The sequence below is a fragment of the Diorhabda sublineata genome, chromosome 5 (genome assembly GCF_026230105.1).
Source record: "Diorhabda sublineata isolate icDioSubl1.1 chromosome 5, icDioSubl1.1, whole genome shotgun sequence".
Lineage (NCBI taxonomy): Eukaryota > Metazoa > Arthropoda > Insecta > Coleoptera > Chrysomelidae > Diorhabda > Diorhabda sublineata.
The window spans coordinates 36,010,317-36,030,427 of NC_079478.1; the positions used below are offsets into that span (position 1 = coordinate 36,010,317).

Consider the following 20,111-nt stretch of genomic DNA (forward strand, 5'->3'; position numbering starts at 1 on the left):
AAAAATAGTCTTCTTGTAAGAAAATTCGAAATTTAACCTCACTTTTCGATGCCATGGACATTCTTCTTTCTTCAGTTGTTTATAAACACGTTTTAGTATCTAAACTCCCAACTCTATGTTCTCCAGAACCTCCTGAAATACCTCCAAATAGGAATTGGTACGCTAAACATTCTTTTCAACTTCCTTGTCGAATATTTTGACTATCTGCGTTAGTTTGTACACAATCGAACGTCTTCCCGTGGTCAATGAAACATATTTTCTTTGTTAACGGCAATTCGGTCTTCACCAAAACGTTATACGGAGTTCCGTGTTCATTATCGAGATAGTTTTGATGTTGTATTCCAGATCTTCGTTCAGATCTTCTCACGAAATAGGCCGTGGTTATCCAGGACGTGGTTTATACTTGGAATTGGAACGTGGAGCCGGTGGGGAGTTCTCTCCGCCTTCGGATAACGTTATTTTCGACAACCAATGCTACGCAACGACCCCTAGTTCGAGTAATGGAAATTCCGATCCAGAACAAACTTCGCATCATTACGGACGACATCGACACATCCATCAGCAAGTAAGTAACGTTCAAACAAACAATTTCTTTAGTTTCACTTTGATAAACGTGGGAAATACATCAAATATAAAACTGTTGCGAGTCGAAGAAAGGATTTTCCATGTTTTATAACCTATATCTTCTTTTTTACTGTGATGATGGACTCAATCCGCGAGTTATCAATCCAGTCGAGTTGAATCCATTCTAATAGATTGTGAAGTAACGTTCAAACAAACAATTTCTTTGGTTTCACACAGCAAAAAATATATTTTATTTAAATGAAACTTTGATAAACGTGGGAAATAAATCAAATATAAAACTGTTGCGAGTTGAAGACAAAATTTTCCAAGTTTTATAACCTATATCTTCTTTTTTACTGTGATGATGGACTCAATCCGCGAGTTATCAATCCAGTCGAGTTGAATCCAGTCTAATAGATTGTGAAGTAACGTTCAAACAAACAATTTCTTTGGTTTCACACAGCAAAAAATATATTTTATTTAGTTGAAACTTTGATAGACGTGGGAAATACATCAAATATAAAACTGTTGCGAGTCGAAGACAGGATTTTCCATGTTTTATAACCTTGAAAAAGATCGAGATTTGCTTCGAATATTATTGACTTTCTTGCCGGTTGTTTTTAGCGCCCTCTGTATATATTATTTGGTAATCGGGTCATATTGATATGGAAATTGTTTAGCCCCATCCGTTTCTAATCAAGTTGGGGCTCTTAAGCATCCGCTAGAAGTGAATTTGAAAATAATTGAGGTTAAGGCATCCATCAAAGCTTTAAACTGAGATTTGACAGTTTAGAAACTTTGTCTAATCTATCAAATTTCTTCTTCTTTTTTATTCATTCCGATCTATTTTCAAACGATTATCGTTGTCAATAGAGAAAAATTTGATTTTAATTGTAAATATGAATTTTTTTCTTCAATTTATCGTTAAAAAATGATTTTAGAATGCGAACACCACCCCCACGCCAGGATCTCCAACAAGTAGATTACTTTTGGAATACGAAATGCATCTTCGAAATACTTTAGCCAAAGGTATGGATGCCGAAAGCTACAGTTTACATACTTTTGAGGCTCTATTGACGCAAAGTATGGAAAATTTAGGTGAGAAAATGTCGTTAAACGAATTTTTTTCTATAAATAAATAAATTATTTCAGAATTTGCGGAAAGTTTACCGGCATCTACTCAGAGGAGTCCATATCCTTCGAGAAAAAGTAAGTTTCGATATTTTATAACGTAAATATTTTTATTCAGTTGAATGTAGTTCTATCGATATACAGAGTGTTTTAAATATAAAAAAAAATGAATAAAATCAACGTTCAAATGAAATTTTCTATCGCAGGACCATCATCGAGTGCTTCCATGAATAAATCGTCAACGTTACCATCGTCCCACCGACTCAACACCTCTAGTCGAGATAGAGTAGATAGAGATAGAGACGGTTACTATAGCGATCGAAACGAATTACTGAGGGAGAGAGAGAAGGAGAGGGAAAGGGAACGCGGTTACCTTAGCGATCATAATTCCAGGTAAGAATTTGTTTAAAATATAATTTAAAGCTCAATATATCATATTTATTTTATTGTTTTGATTTATTTTCTTATCTACAAGTCTACAATTAGATATTAATCTGCATGAATTTTTAACAGTAAAGTTTACTGCATTCGGTAAACACAACTTTTACTATCGCCTACTAGAGGGCGCCATTAGTCAACAAACTTGAATATTTCATGAAAATTTTAATAAAATTAGAATTTATACGTAGAATATTTGTTCCTAATGAATTTTTATTCAACACATATTTGTTTTATTCTGAATAAAATTAAATCAAACTTTTCCAAGAAATTTTTAATAAAACAGTTTACTGCAGTCTGAATATATTTAGTACATTACACTTCCACTACCGCTCACTAGAGGGCAATATGAGTCAAACAAACTTGAATAATTCATGAAAATTTTAATAATATCAAGATTTATACGTAGAATATTTATTTCTAATAAATTTTTATTCAACACATATTTCTTTTATTCTAAATGAAATGAAATAAAACTAATTGCGTTCAATTTTGAAGGAATATGTTTTCAATAAAACAGTTGTCTGCAAATTAAATGTATTAGGTAGACACAACTTTCACTATCGTGTACTAGAGGGCGACATTAGTCAAACGAACTTGAATATCTCATGAAATTTTCAATAATATCAAGATTTATACGTGGAATATTTGTTTCTAAACAATTTTCATTCATCACATATTTCTTTTATTCTAAATGAAATGGAATAAAACTAATTGCGTTCAATTTTGAGGGAATGTATTTTCAATAAAACAGTTATCTGCAAATTAAATGTATTTGGTAGACACAACTTTCACTATCGTGTACTAGAGGGCGACATTAGTCAAACGAACTTGAATATCTCATGAAATTTTCAATAATATCAAGATTTATACGTGGAATATTTGTTTCTAAACAATTTTCATTCATCACATATTTCTTTTATTCTAAATGAAATGGAATAAAACTAATTGCGTTCAATTTTGAAGTAATGTATTTTCAATAAAACAGTTATCTGCAAATTAAATGTATTTGGTAGACACAACTTTCACTATCGTGTACTAGAGGGCGACATTAGTCAAAGGAACTTGAATATCTCATGAAATTTTCAATAATATCAAGATTTATACGTGGAATATTTGTTTCTAAACAATTTTCATTCATCACATATTTCTTTTATTCTAAATGAAATGGAATAAAACTAATTGCGTTCAATTTTGAGGGAATGTATTTTCAATAAAACAGTTATCTGCAAATTAAATGTATTTGGTAGACACAACTTTCACTATCGTGTACTAGAGGGCAATATGAGTCAAACGAACTTGAATATCTCATTAAAATTTTAATAATATCAAGATTTATACGTAGAATATTTATTTCTAATAAATTTTTATTCAACACATATTCCTTTTATTCTAAATGAAATGAAATAAAACTAATTGCGTTCAATTTTGAAGGAATGTGTTTTCAATAAAACAGTTATCTGCAAATTTAATGTATTAGGTAGACACAACTTTCACTATCGTGTACTAGAGGGCGACATTAGTCAAACGAACTTGAATATCTCATGAAATTTTCAATAATATCAAGATTTATACGTGGAATATTTGTTTCTAAACAATTTTCATTCATCACATATTTCTTTTATTCTAAATGAAATGGAATAAAACTAATTGCGTTCAATTTTGAAGGAATGTGTTTTCAATAAAACAGTTATCTGCAAATTTAATGTATTAGGTAGACACAACTTTCACTATCGTGTACTAGAGGGCGACATTAGTCAAACGAACTTGAATATCTCATGAAATTTTCAATAATATCAAGATTTATACGTGGAATATTTGTTTCTAAACAATTTTCATTCATCAATATATTTCTTTTATTCTAAATGAAATGGAGTAAAACTAATTGCGTTCAATTTTGAGGGAATGTATTTTCAATAAAACAGTTATCTGCAAATTAAATGTATTAGGTAGACACAACTTTCACTATCGTGTACTAGAGGGCGACATTAGTCAAACGAACTTGAATATCTCATTAAAATTTTAATAATATCAAGATTTATACGTAGAATATTTATTTCTAATAAATTTTTATTCAACACATATTCCTTTTATTCTAAATGAAATGAAATAAAACTAATTGCGTTCAATTTTGAAGGAATGTGTTTTCAATAAAACAGTTATCTGCAAATTTAATGTATTAGGTAGACACAACTTTCACTATCGTGTACTAGAGGGCGACATTAGTCAAACGAACTTGAATATCTCATGAAATTTTCAATAATATCAAGATTTATACGTGGAATATTTGTTTCTAAACAATTTTCATTCATCACATATTTCTTTTATTCTAAATGAAATGGAATAAAACTAATTGCGTTCAATTTTGAGGGAATGTATTTTCAATAAAACAGTTATCTGCAAATTAAATGTATTAGGTAGACACAACTTTCACTATCGTGTACTAGAGGGCGAAATTAGTCAAACGAACTTGAATATCTCATGAAATTTTCAATAATATCAAGATTTATACGTGGAATATTTGTTTCTAAACAATTTTCATTCATCAATATATTTCTTTTATTCTAAATGAAATGAAATAAAACTAATTGCGTTCAATTTTGAAGTAATGTATTTTCAATAAAACAGTTATCTGCAAATTAAATGTATTTGGTAGACACAACTTTCACTATCGTGTACTAGAGGGCGACATTAGTCAAACGAACTTGAATATCTCATTAAAATTTTAATAATATCAAGATTTATACGTAGAATATTTATTTCTAATAAATTTTTATTCAACACATATTCCTTTTATTCTAAATGAAATGAAATAAAACTAATTGCGTTCAATTTTGAAGGAATGTGTTTTCAATAAAACAGTTATCTGCAAATTTAATGTATTAGGTAGACACAACTTTCACTATCGTGTACTAGAGGGCGACATTAGTCAAACGAACTTGAATATCTCATGAAATTTTCAATAATATCAAGATTTATACGTGGAATATTTGTTTCTAAACAATTTTCATTCATCACATATTTCTTTTATTCTAAATGAAATGGAATAAAACTAATTGCGTTCAATTTTGAGGGAATGTATTTTCAATAAAACAGTTATCTGCAAATTAAATGTATTTGGTAGACACAACTTTCACTATCGTGTACTAGAGGGCGAAATTAGTCAAAGGAACTTGAATATCTCATGAAATTTTCAATAATATCAAGATTTATACGTGGAATATTTGTTTCTAAACAATTTTCATTCATCACATATTTCTTTTATTCTAAATGAAATGGAATAAAACTAATTGCGTTCAATTTTGAGGGAATGTATTTTCAATAAAACAGTTATCTGCAAATTAAATGTATTTGGTAGACACAACTTTCACTATCGTGTACTAGAGGGCAATATGAGTCAAACGAACTTGAATATCTCATGAAATTTTCAATAATATCAAGATTTATACGTAGAATATTTGTTTCCAATTAATTTTTCTTTGACACATATTTCTTTTAATCTAAATATAATTAAATATACCTTTTGAATTTGAAGAAATTTTTAATAAAACAGTTATCTGCAATCCGAATAAATTTAGTAGATAATTCTTCAACTACCGCTTAGTAGAGGGCGTAACCAGTCAATCGGAATTGAATATTTCATGAAAATTTTGACAATATTAAGATTTATACGTAGAATATTTGTAACCAATCGGTTCATCTTCATAATATATTTTTATTTTCATTAGAAAAGAAATAAAATATATTGCGTTTAATTAATAAACAGTTATCTGAATGAATTGTGTTGATTATACTTCAGTTATCGCTTACTAGATGGCGAAATAAGTAAAATAATCGCAATGTTAATAATCAAATCAAGATGTTTAGATTCTCAGATAAAATATTTGTTTTCAATTATTGCAATTATTCTTAACGGAATGAAATAGTATTGAATAGCAATTTTCAAATTTTAAAGGAATCTATTGTTCAACAGAATAGATAACTACAATCTGAATCTATTAGTTATATTACACTACCACTATCACTTACTAGAGGGCGACATAAGTCTTCAAGAAATCAAGTTATTGAGATTCCTACATAAAATTTTCAATTTTTATTCTTACAAATTCAAAGAATTTTCAAAATTCTTAATGGAATAAAATAGTGTTGAATAACTGTTATAATATTAAAGAATCTATTGTGAATAAAATAGATAACTGCAATCTGAATCTATTTAGTACATTACACTTCCGCTGTCGCTTACAAGATGGCGCCAAATATGAATAATATTTAATTAATTTGTTTTTAATTCAAATGTTAAATGATTCTACAAGGAATAAAATAGGCTTTATATATAATAATGATAAACAAGCTTTGTCCTTCAAATAAATCTACTTTAACCTAAAAGTTGAGTGTAAATACGATCTATTAGTTACACTTAACTTTATTATCGCTTACAAGATGGCGCTAGAAATTGAAAAGTGAATTATATACCTATGTTAATACAATACGATATCATCCTTAGTTAAAAAATAAAATAAGAAATGCTGTTTATAAAATATTATCTTTTCGTTTTTAATACCCTGCTAAAAGGTTACTATAAATTATTTCTAGTAGCTTCGACTACTATTCACTAGATAGCGCTGTTCGTATAGTATCTAGAAATCTGTAAAAACTCGAAAGACTCAAAATTAGTTTAATGAAATGATTATATAGTGGATTTTGAGATATATAAACACTTTTGTACTACAAATTGTCAACTCAGATTCAGTAGAATCATTATATGGATATTAAATATTCCATTTCTAACACTTAAATCAATATCAAATGTTGACTATTGTTTACAAGGTGGCAGCACATATGGAACATCAATATTTAGTAGAAAATTCCGAATGGAAATAGTTTGTACGACTTCAAATTGAAAAATATCACTTTTATAATGAAAAATTAGATCGATAAATCACTTTTTATTATTTGTGGGAACAGGAAAAGTCACTAGATGCTAGTTCTGGAACATACAATGGCTCGTGACTCAAAGAGTCGGCCAATCTGGACTAATTTCGTTCATTCGATATTAATAATACTGTTTTTTTGATACAAAATTAACAATTAATGTTTTGTCCGTCCAGATTTTCGTGGCAACCATTTAGATTATTTCGGTTTTTCCCGTGAGGAATCAAAATAAATCCTGGGTTCGCATGAATTTTGTATGTGCCTGCAATTATGTCGTATTAAACAAGATCCCAGACGTGTGCCATTCGCCATATCGAGGATTTAAACCCAACCAAAGGATCCAGTACCAAAAAGTGTTGATTAATCTTTAGTTTCAGCTCGAAATGTGCCAGCTGCATAGGCGAATCGAGCCGAGCTCAATGGTTCAGACACTCGGACGGCTGGAGATCCGGTAGTTCGACGTTCAGTTCATCCCAGGGCGTACCGCAAGGTCATAAACGATCCCCGTGGGATTCCCTACCTTCGTTGCGACAAGATAGTAGCATGAACGATAGCGGTTATAAAAGCGCTAGAACCGATAGCTTCGAACAAAGGTAGTTACAAAATTTATATTTATGCATGGAAAAAGACAAATTTCGGATCAGAAATTGTAGTTTAGGCAGGAAGATTGACGTCGGTGTAGTTTCGATGTATTTGAGAAAACGAGGTGATTGTTGATTTTGTTTTACAGGGGGATGTTCGATCGGCAAGACAGTCTTCGTTCTGACTACATGAGCGATAGGGAATCAAGTAGATACGGGATAGTCCAGCAGGCTTCTATAGAAAGCGCCGACTCCAGGTTGTGTTATTTGACGTCGTCGGAGGTGAGTTGTTTGTATTTCGTACAGATTTTTATTAATAAGGGACAATAGATCCGTATTTTTATGACAAGATTAGCGAGTGAAGTGGACGTTTAATCTTGATTCTGTTACGTAAAATAATCGCCAAGTTTTATTAACAAAATCGGAATTTTTTACGGTTAATCACTTCACGGTTATGTAATTGAAAGCGTCGAAACGTTTTTTGTCTTGCAATTTCACTTACCAAGTGGGTTTTACCTTTGGAATCCAATGTCTCAAATTTTTCAGGACTGTAGTATGAATTGAGGTAGAAATCTATATAAATCGCATCAATAAGACCACAGTGATAACCAATAAGCTTTTTTTGTAAAGTTTTCGTTAGCCAAACTGATATAACTCGAAACTAAAAGGACTAGAGCTGGCAACTCTGCATTTTTGATACCACTGTTTCAAATTAGTTACCTGTAATTATACAAAACATAAAGTTATATACCTGCAGACTATATTTATATTATAAAATGGAATGGCTTACATCTTATGAGACTTTTTCGTCCACCCTGTATTATATACAGAGGATATTTATTGAAGATGATATACTGAGAGATCCTTTTAGAATATTTTTTTGAAATTTCAACTCGATATTTTAGTTATTTCAGCCAAAGTGATTTTTTAAACAAGCACAGGTTTATCCTTAACATTTTCAACAAGTTTGAATTCTTGTATTTCTAAAACCATAATCCTTAACAACATCCTGATTTTTTTCACCATATAAATATCCTTCGGGAACATTTCTTTGAAATTTCAGTTCGTTATACCAATTATTTCAGCCAAAGTGATTTTTTAAACAAGCACAGGTGTTTCATTAATTTTTTCAACAAGTTTGAATTCTTGTATTTCTAAAACCATAATCCTTAACAACATCTTGATTTCTCTCACCATATAAATATCCTTCAGGAACATTTCTTTGAAATTTCAGTTCGTTATACCAATTATTTCAGCCAAAGTGATTTTTTAAACAAGTACAGGTGTTTCATTAATTTTTTCAACAAGTTTGAATTCTTGTATTTCTAAAACCATAATCCTTAACAACATCTTGATTTCTCTCACCATATAAATATCCTTCAGGAACATTTCTTTGAAATTTCAGTTCGATATTTCAGTTATTTCAGCCAAAGTGATTTTTTAAACAAGCACAGGTGTTTCATTAATTTTTTCAACAAGTTTGAATTCTTGTATTTCTAAAACCATAATCCTTAACAACATCCTGATTTCTCTCACCATATAAATATCCTTCAGGAACATTTCTTTGAAATTTCAACTCCATATTTCAGTTATTTCAGCCAAAGTGATTTTTTAAACAAGCACAGGTTTTTCCTTAATATTTCCAACAAGTTTGAATTCTTGTATTTCTAAAACCATAATCCTTAACAACATCCTGATTTCTCTCACCATATAAATATCCTTCAGGAACATTTCTTTGAAATTTCAGTTCGATATTTCAGTTATTTCAGCCAAAGTGATTTTTTAAACAAGCACAGGTTTTTCCTTAACATTTCCAACAAGTTTGAATTCTTGTATTTCTAAAACCATAATCCTTAACAACATCCTGATTTTTTTCACCATATAAATATCCTTCGGGAACATTTCTTTGAAATTTCAGCTCAATATTTCAGTTATTTCAGCCAAAGTGATTTTTTAAACAAGCACAGGTTTTTCCTTAACATTTCCAACAAGTTTGAATTCTTGTATTTCTAAAACCATAATCCTTAACAACATCCTGATTTCTCTCACCATATAAATATCCTTCAGGAACATTTCTTTGAAATTTCAGTTCGATATTTCAGTTATTTCAGCCAAAGTGATTTTTTAAACAAGCACAGGTTTTTCCTTAACATTTCCAACAAGTTTGAATTCTTGTATTTCTAAAACCATAATCCTTAACAACATCCTGATTTCTCTCACCATATAAATATCCTTCAGGAACATTTCTTTGAAATTTCAGCTCAATATTTCAGTTATTTCAGCCAAAGTGATTTTTTAAACAAGCACAGGTTTATCCTTAACATTTTCAACAAGTTTGAATTCTTGTATTTCTAAAACCATAATCCTTAACAACATCCTGATTTTTTTCACCATATAAATATCCTTCGGGAACATTTCTTTGAAATTTCAGTTCGTTATACCAATTATTTCAGCCAAATTGATTTTTTAAACAAGCACAGGTGTTTCATTAATTTTTTCAACAAGTTTGAATTCTTGTATTTCTAAAACCATAATCCTTAACAACATCCTGATTTCTCTCACCATATAAATATCCTTCAGGAACATTTCTTTGAAATTTCAGCTCAATATTTCAGTTATTTCAGCCAAAGTGATTTTTTAAACAAGCACAGGTTTTTCCTTAACATTTCCAACAAGTTTGAATTCTTGTATTTCTAAAACCATAATCCTTAACAACATCCTGATTTCTCTCACCATATAAATATCCTTCAGGAACATTTCTTTGAAATTTCAGTTCGATATTTCAGTTATTTCAGCCAAAGTGATTTTTTAAACAAGCACAGGTTTTTCCTTAACATTTCCAACAAGTTTGAATTCTTGTATTTCTAAAACCATAATCCTTAACAACATCCTGATTTTTTTCACCATATAAATATCCTTCGGGAACATTTCTTTGAAATTTCAGCTCAATATTTCAGTTATTTCAGCCAAAGTGATTTTTTAAACAAGCACAGGTTTTTCCTTAACATTTCCAACAAGTTTGAATTCTTGTATTTCTAAAACCATAATCCTTAACAACATCCTGATTTCTCTCACCATATAAATATCCTTCAGGAACATTTCTTTGAAATTTCAGTTCGATATTTCAGTTATTTCAGCCAAAGTGATTTTTTAAACAAGCACAGGTTTTTCCTTAACATTTCCAACAAGTTTGAATTCTTGTATTTCTAAAACCATAATCCTTAACAACATCCTGATTTCTCTCACCATATAAATATCCTTCAGGAACATTTCTTTGAAATTTCAGCTCAATATTTCAGTTATTTCAGCCAAAGTGATTTTTTAAACAAGCACAGGTTTATCCTTAACATTTTCAACAAGTTTGAATTCTTGTATTTCTAAAACCATAATCCTTAACAACATCCTGATTTTTTTCACCATATAAATATCCTTCGGGAACATTTCTTTGAAATTTCAGTTCGTTATACCAATTATTTCAGCCAAATTGATTTTTTAAACAAGCACAGGTGTTTCATTAATTTTTTCAACAAGTTTGAATTCTTGTATTTCTAAAACCATAATCCTTAACAACATCCTGATTTCTCTCACCATATAAATATCCTTCAGGAACATTTCTTTGAAATTTCAGCTCAATATTTCAGTTATTTCAGCCAAAGTGATTTTTTAAACAAGCACAGGTTTTTCCTTAACATTTCCAACAAGTTTGAATTCTTGTATTTCTAAAACCATAATCCTTAACAACATCCTGATTTCTCTCACCATATAAATATCCTTCAGGAACATTTCTTTGAAATTTCAGTTCGATATTTCAGTTATTTCAGCCAAAGTGATTTTTTAAACAAGCACAGGTTTTTCCTTAACATTTCCAACAAGTTTGAATTCTTGTATTTCTAAAACCATAATCCTTAACAACATCCTGATTTTTTTCACCATATAAATATCCTTCGGGAACATTTCTTTGAAATTTCAGTTCGTTATACCAATTATTTCAGCCAAATTGATTTTTTAAACAAGCACAGGTGTTTCATTAATTTTTTCAACAAGTTTGAATTCTTGTATTTCTAAAACCATAATCCTTAACAACATCCTGATTTCTCTCACCATATAAATATCCTTCAGGAACATTTCTTTGAAATTTCAGCTCAATATTTCAGTTATTTCAGCCAAAGTGATTTTTTAAACAAGCACAGGTTTTTCCTTAACATTTCCAACAAGTTTGAATTCTTGTATTTCTAAAACCATAATCCTTAACAACATCCTGATTTCTCTCACCATATAAATATCCTTCAGGAACATTTCTTTGAAATTTCAGTTCGATATTTCAGTTATTTCAGCCACAGTGATTTTTTAAACAAGCACAGGTTTATCCTTAACATTTTCAACAAGTTTGAATTCTTGTATTTCTAAAACCATAATCCTTAACAACATCCTGATTTCTCTCACCATATAAATATCCTTCAGGAACATTTCTTTGAAATTTCAGTTCGATATTTCAGTTATTTCAGCCAAAGTGATTTTTTAAACAAGCACAGGTTTTTCCTTAACATTTCCAACAAGTTTGAATTCTTGTATTTCTAAAACCATAATCCTTAACAACATCCTGATTTTTTTCACCATATAAATATCCTTCGGGAACATTTCTTTGAAATTTCAGTTCGTTATACCAATTATTTCAGCCAAAGTGATTTTTTAAACAAGCACAGGTGTTTCATTAATTTTTTCAACAAGTTTGAATCCTTGTAATTCTAAAACCATAATCCTTAACAACATCCTGATTTCTCTCACCATATAAATATCCTTCAGGAACATTTCTTTGAAATTTCAGCTCAATATTTCAGTTATTTCAGCCAAAGTGATTTTTTAAACAAGCACAGGTGTTTCATTAATTTTTTCAACAAGTTTGAATCCTTGTAATTCTAAAACTATAATTCTTAACAACATCCTGATTTTTTTCTTCATATAAATATCCTTCACGAATATTTTTAAGAACTTTCAGTCATTAAAACTGCTCTACAAGTTTTTCTAACATCGAGTTTCCCTTCAAACCCCAACGTAACGTTTTATTACATCCACCACTAATATCGCCGTCCTAGCAAAAGCCTCTCTCGTCCTGGCCTTGTCCCAGTTTCTCCTACATCTTCCTGGTATCCGGCGCACGCTCTCTAAACTCTCCACCGTCATGTCGACCGACAGTTCGAGCTGGAAAAGTGCGAAAATGTTGTCGATCATTCCGAAAAAAAATCCCTCGACTTGCCACATTCGTTTTTACGAAATTTTCCCCCACACATCTTACGGAATTGATATCGATTGTTAATTTTTCGACCGAACAGTTAATCCGATCATAATCGAGTGTTATTCATATTGTTGCTGCCGATATTTTGTAAACATATGACAATGTGGTGGTTTTTTGTGTATGCGCAAGCGCGAGCTACAGCAACAAGATATCAGATTGGTATGTATTAATCATTATATACGGGAAATTCTATATCAAGTCTTGTTACGGAAGATCTTGAGGAAACTATCTTAAACTTAGATCATTAGATTCGTATTTTCCATCAGCCAAATCTTCTCCAAAGGATTCGTCGTTTCCATCTTCTCCAGCTCCGCGATCTTCCGAAATAATTTGAACTGACCTCGATATTATCTGCTGGTATCATCTTCAATGGTTTCAGATCGCCATATCAAGTGTTGTATCACTCCTACGGAAGATCTTGAGGAAATTATCTTAAGCTTAGATCATTAGATTCGTATTTTCCATCAGCCAAATCTTCTCCAAAGGATTCGTCGTTTCCATCTTCTCCAGCTCCGCGATCTTCCGAAATAATTTGAACTGACCTCGATATTATCTGCTGGTATCATCTTCAATGGTTTCAGATCGCCATATCAAGTGTTGTATCACTCCTACGGAAGATCTTGAGGAAATTATCTTAAACTTAGATCATTAGATTCGTATTTTCCATCAGCCAAATCTTCTCCAAAGGATTCGTCGTTTCCATCTTCTCCAGCTCCGCGATCTTCCGAAATAATTTGAACTGACCTCGATATTATCTGCTGGTATCATCTTCAATGGTTTCAGATCGCCATATCAAGTGTTGTATCACTCCTACGGAAGATCTTGAGGAAATTATCTTAAACTTAGATCATTAGATTCGAATTTTCCATCAGCCAAATCTTCTCCAAAGGATTCGTCGTTTCCATCTTCTCCAGCTCCGCGATCTTCCGAAATAATTTGAACTGACCTCGATATTATCTGCTGGTATCATCTTCAATGGTTTCAGATCGCCATATCAAGTGTTGTATCACTCCTACGGAAGATCTTGAGGAAATTATCTTAAACTTAGATCATTAGATTCGAATTTTCCATCAGCCAAATCTATTCCAAAGGATTCGTCGTTTCCATCTTCTCCAGCTCCGTGATCTTCCGAAATAATTTGAACTGACTTCGATATTATCTGCTGGTATCATCTTCAATGGTTTCAGATCGCCATATCAAGTGTTGTATCACTCCTACGGAAGATCTTGAGGAAATTATCTTAAACTTAGATCATTAGATTCGTATTTTCCATCAGCCAAATCTTCTCCAAAAGATTCGTCGTTTCCATCTTCTCCAGCTCGTAATCTTCCGAAATAATTTGAACAGACCTCGATATTATCTGCTGGTATCATCTTCAATGGTTTCAGATCGCCATATCAAGTGTTGTATCACTCCTACGGAAGATCTTGAGGAAATTATCTTAAACTTAGATCATTAGATTCGTATTTTCCATCAGCCAAATCTTCTCCAAAGGATTCGTCGTTTCCATCTTCTCCAGCTCCGCGATCTTCCGAAATAATTTGAACTGACCTCGATATTATCTGCTGGTATCATCTTCAATGGTTTCAGATCGCCATATCAAGTGTTGTATCACTCCTACGGAAGATCTTGAGGAAATTATCTTAAACTTAGATCATTAGATTCGTATTTTCCATCAGCCAAATCTTCTCCAAAGGATTCGTCGTTTCCATCTTCTCCAGCTCCGCGATCTTCCGAAATAATTTGAACTGACCTCGATATTATCTGCTGGTATCATCTTCAATGGTTTTAGATCGAATTTCAGTCCTAAAATGACAATTACAAAACGTTTTTCTAAATTATTTTCCAATCAATTTCATCGTTAGTATCTAAAGTTTGTAATAACAACTCAAAATGACGTTAAATTTGATAAATATGATGATAATTATGACTTCTACGTCTTCTTCAATAACTTCTGCAGGATCTTGCGAATTATATTTGTAATGGGAAGGATACAGGACGATTCGGTGAGTTTTGAGAGAATTTGAACGGGGCGATTTATTATATTAAATTAAATTTGTATTTGAACGATTCAAAAGAAATTAATATTCATTTATTTCGGGTTACTTTTCACTCTATTTACATTTTTCCCTTTATATATTTCGATGTATATAAGAACCTTTTCCTATATTTACATAACTCTTTTCATTCATTTCCCCGTAGTGTCGGAAAAGGGCGAAAAGCCCTAATATTCGAGCTCAAGAATATGAATATGAAATAAGGGTGTACTATTATGTTTTTGAAATTTATAAAAATATGAATATAGATGGAAGCTTAAAAATGCCGATCTCTCAGCATCGTGAAACTCGTGGTTAAGTACGGTGGGAAAAATTTCAAATGGCGCCATCTCTAGGATCGTACAAACCATAAAACAAAACAAAAACTCAAACGGACGCTATCTAACAAACAAATGACGATTTGTTTTCATAAAAGACAGTCTCTAATGATAAATGACGATTTGATTTTGTCATTCAAGTCGTTTTTTTCCCAAATAATACTTCGTTCACGTATTGTGGCTCATTAGCCACTTCTATTTCAAGTTCATCGACCTCCTAGTCCATTCTAGGACATATATGAAACGGTAGAAGTGCGAGAAAAGAATAAAATGAAATAAAAACGGGGACAGACTGAAATTACTGAGGAAAGAACGAGTAGGTTGAATAGATTTGAATAAAAAGGAGCCTCTAGCTTATAAAGAACTGAAATTGTATATATTTTTTTCAATATAACGAGCTAATACAAAGAATATAGACACGTAGAGGACGATTTAGAATACATTCCGAGGTTTTAATTAATCAATGTCCTCAAAAATACGAAAATTGATTGAACTAGCAGTGTATACTGAACCGCAATACGTGAACAAAGGAATATTCGACTTTATGCCAGCCCTGTCTTGTTTTTGTGTCTATTTCCTGAGGAACTTGAGGTGAAAGCGGAATCAACAATGAACGGGAAGGGATAAGACAGCAATGACATATGTTATACACCCGTTTACCCTACAAGGTATTGTTGACGTTATGGTAGGTACGTCATCAATCTTCGGAACGAGATTATGGAGATTCTGGAGCACGTATTGTGTTGATGATATACTTTGTTCTAAGGTCGCCAACTGGAAAAAATACGCTTGAAAAGTTGTACTCTACAAAGTTTGTTGTTGGCGAAAGGAAAAAAAAAACCATTCAATCATCTAGGGAGACTTATTATACGAGAACGTTTTCGATTGTTATTTCTATTTTATTGATTGAACTGTTTTTATTGATATGTTCAAAAGAAGAAACTGCTTAAATAACCCAAGGTGTTAATTCGATAAATTATTGGATGTTTTCATAGTAAATCCTTGTATATACAAATTTGACATTTCCATTATGAAGTTTGACATTTTTAATGACGGACGTACACAGAACGTGTGCTGTTTGAGCTGTCATTTAGCTGTCAAAAAGTGACATCGAAACGAATCATCATGTAAAATGATTTGGATTTGAAAATATGTTTCCTTATGAAATAATACAAAATGAAAGTTTATTTAAAGAAAAGACGATGTAATTTTGAAAATAATTTGTTAAAAAAAAGCATAAGAACAAAACGGTATACAGGGGCAAGTTAAAAACTTATCGATTCCAAAATTGGTTTCGGAATCGGCAGGTTCTGATTAGATTTTTAGTATCAGGGATATTTTGGAGACGTTTTTTCGAAAAAAATATCAAACTATATCAGGTTGATGTACTTGACTCTTCCATTATAAAGTTTGACATTTTTAATGACGGACGTACACAGAACGTGTGCTGTTTGAGCTGTCATTTAGCTGTCAAAAAGTGACATCGAAACGAATCATCATGTAAAATGATTTGGATTTGAAAAGATGTTTCCTTTTGAAATAATACAAAATGAAAGATTATTCAAAGAATAATGTAATTTCGAAAATACTTTGTTAAAAAAAAGCATAAGAACAAAACGGTATACAGGGGCAAGTTAAAAACTTATCGATTCCAAAATTGGTTTCGGAATCGGCAGGTTCTGATTAGATTTTTAGTATCAGGGATATTTTGGAAACGTTCTTTTGAAAAAAATATCAAACTATATCAGGGTGATGTACTTGACTCTTCCATTATAAAGTTTGACATTTTTAATGACGGACGTACACAGAACGTGTGCTGTTTGAGCTGTCATTTAGCTGTCAAAAAGTGACATCGAAACGAATCATCATGTAAAATGATTTGGATTTGAAAAGATGTTTCCTTTTGAAATAATACAAAATGAAAGATTATTTAAAGAATAATGTAATTTCGAAAATACTTTGTTAAAAAAAAGCATAAAAACAAAACGGTATACAGGGGCAAGTTAAAAACTTATCGATTCCAAAATTGGTTTCGGAATCGGCAGGTTCTGATTAGATTTTTAGTATCAGGGATATTTTGGAGACGTTTTTTCGAAAAAAATATCAAACTATATCAGGTTGATGTACTTGACTCTTCCATTATAAAGTTTGACATTTTTAATGACGGACGTACACAGAACGTGTGCTGTTTGAGCTGTCATTTAGCTGTCAAAAAGTGACATCGAAACGAATCATCATGTAAAATGATTTGGATTTGAAAAGATGTTTCCTTTTGAAATAATACAAAATGAAAGATTATTCAAAGAATAATGTAATTTCGAAAATACTTTGTTAAAAAAAAGCATAAGAACAAAACGGTATACAGGGGCAAGTTAAAAACTTATCGATTCCAAAATTGGTTTCGGAATCGGCAGGTTCTGATTAGATTTTTAGTATCAGGGATATTTTGGAAACGTTCTTTTGAAAAAAATATCAAACTATATCAGGGTGATGTACTTGACTCTTCCATTATAAAGTTTGACATTTTTAATGACGGACGTACACAGAACGTGTGCTGTTTGAGCTGTCATTTAGCTGTCAAAAAGTGACATCGAATCGAATCATCATGTAAAATGATTTGGATTTGAAAAGATGTTTCCTTATGAAATAATACAAAATGAAAGATTATTTAAAGAAAAGACGATGTAATTTCGAAAATAATTTGTTAAAAAACGTATAAGAACAAAACGGTATACAGGGACAAGTTAAAAACTTATCGATTCCAAAACTGGTTTCGGAATCGGCAGGTTCTGATTAGATTTTTAGTATCAGGGATATTTTGGAGACGTTTTTTCGAAAAAAATATCAAACTATATCAGGTTTATGTACTTGACACTTCTATTATAAAGTTTGACATTTTTAATGACGGACGTACACAGAACGTGTGCTGTTTGAGCTGTCATTTAGCTGTCAAAAAGTGACATCGAAACGAATCATCATGTAAAATGATTTGGATTTGAAAAGATGTTTCCTTTTGAAATAATACAAAATGAAAGATTATTTAAAGAATAATGTAATTTCGAAAATACTTTGTTAAAAAAAAGCATAAAAACAAAACGGTATACAGGGGCAAGTTAAAAACTTATCGATTCCAAAATTGGTTTCGGAATCGGCAGGTTCTGATTAGATTTTTAGTATCAGGGATATTTTGGAGACGTTTTTTCGAAAAAAATATCAAACTATATCAGGTTGATGTACTTGACTCTTCCATTATAAAGTTTGACATTTTTAATGACGGACGTACACAGAACGTGTGCTGTTTGAGCTGTCATTTAGCTGTCAAAAAGTGACATCGAAACGAATCATCATGTAAAATGATTTGGATTTGAAAAGATGTTTCCTTATGAAATAATACAAAATGAAAGATTATTTAAAGAAAAGACGATGTAATTTCGAAAATAATTTGTTAAAAAACGTATAAGAACAAAACGGTATACAGGGACAAGTTAAAAACTTATCGATTCCAAAACTGGTTTCGGAATCGGCAGGTTCTGATTAGATTTTTAGTATCAGGGATATTTTGGAGACGTTTTTTCGAAAAAAATATCAAACTATATCAGGTTTATGTACTTGACACTTCTATTATAAAGTTTGACATTTTTAATGACGGACGTACACAGAACGTGTGCTGTTTGAGCTGTCATTTAGCTGTCAAAAAGTGACATCGAAACGAATCATCATGTAAAATGATTTGGATTTGAAAAGATGTTTCCTTTTGAAATAATACAAAATGAAAGATTATTTAAAGAATAATGTAATTTCGAAAATACTTTGTTAAAAAAAAGCATAAAAACAAAACGGTATACAGGGGCAAGTTAAAAACTTATCGATTCCAAAATTGGTTTCGGAATCGGCAGGTTCTGATTAGATTTTTAGTATCAGGGATATTTTGGAGACGTTTTTTCGAAAAAAATATCAAACTATATCAGGTTGATGTACTTGACTCTTCCATTATAAAGTTTGACATTTTTAATGACGGACGTACACAGAACGTGTGCTGTTTGAGCTGTCATTTAGCTGTCAAAAAGTGACATCGAAACGAATCATCATGTAAAATGATTTGGATTTGAAAAGATGTTTCCTTTTGAAATAATACAAAATGAAAGATTATTCAAAGAATAATGTAATTTCGAAAATACTTTGTTAAAAAAAAGCATAAGAACAAAACGGTATACAGGGGCAAGTTAAAAACTTATCGATTCCAAAATTGGTTTCGGAATCGGCAGGTTCTGATTAGATTTTTAGTATCAGGGATATTTTGGAGACGTTTTTTCGAAAAAAATATCAAACTATATCAGGTTTATGTACTTGACACTTCTATTATAAAGTTTGACATTTTTAATGACGGACGTACACAGAACGTGTGCTGTTTGAGCTGTCATTTAGCTGTCAAAAAGTGACATCGAAACGAATCATCATGTAAAATGATTTGGATTTGAAAATATGTTTCCTTATGAAATAATACAAAATGAAAGTTTATTTAAAGAAAAGACGATGTAATTTCGAAAATAATTTGTTAAAAAACGTATAAGAACAAAACGGTATACAGGGGCAAGTTAAAAACTTATCGATTCCAAAATTGGTTGCGGAATCGGCAGGTTCTGATTAGATTTTTAGTATCAGGGATATTTTGGAGACGTTCTTTTGAAAAAATATCAAACTATATCAGGTTTATGTACTTGACTCTTCTATTATAAAGTTTGACATTTTTAATGACGGACGTACACAGAACGTGTGCTGTTTGAGCTGTCATTTAGCT

The 20,111-nt window shown here is 31.1% G+C and overlaps 1 protein-coding gene across 1 annotated transcript in view; it reads left to right on the forward strand.

Moving 5' to 3' along the window:
- LOC130444224 (protein still life, isoform SIF type 1) overlaps window positions 1–20,111 on the forward strand; it is a 198,493-nt gene that overhangs the window by 24,309 nt on the left and 154,073 nt on the right. The window contains exons 10-15 of the mRNA XM_056779281.1: window positions 346–565; window positions 1,506–1,662; window positions 1,717–1,773; window positions 1,902–2,088; window positions 7,437–7,658; window positions 7,796–7,928. Coding sequence (XP_056635259.1) covers window positions 346–565; window positions 1,506–1,662; window positions 1,717–1,773; window positions 1,902–2,088; window positions 7,437–7,658; window positions 7,796–7,928 — 976 coding nt within the window. The remainder of the gene's footprint in view (window positions 1–345; window positions 566–1,505; window positions 1,663–1,716; window positions 1,774–1,901; window positions 2,089–7,436; window positions 7,659–7,795; window positions 7,929–20,111) is intronic.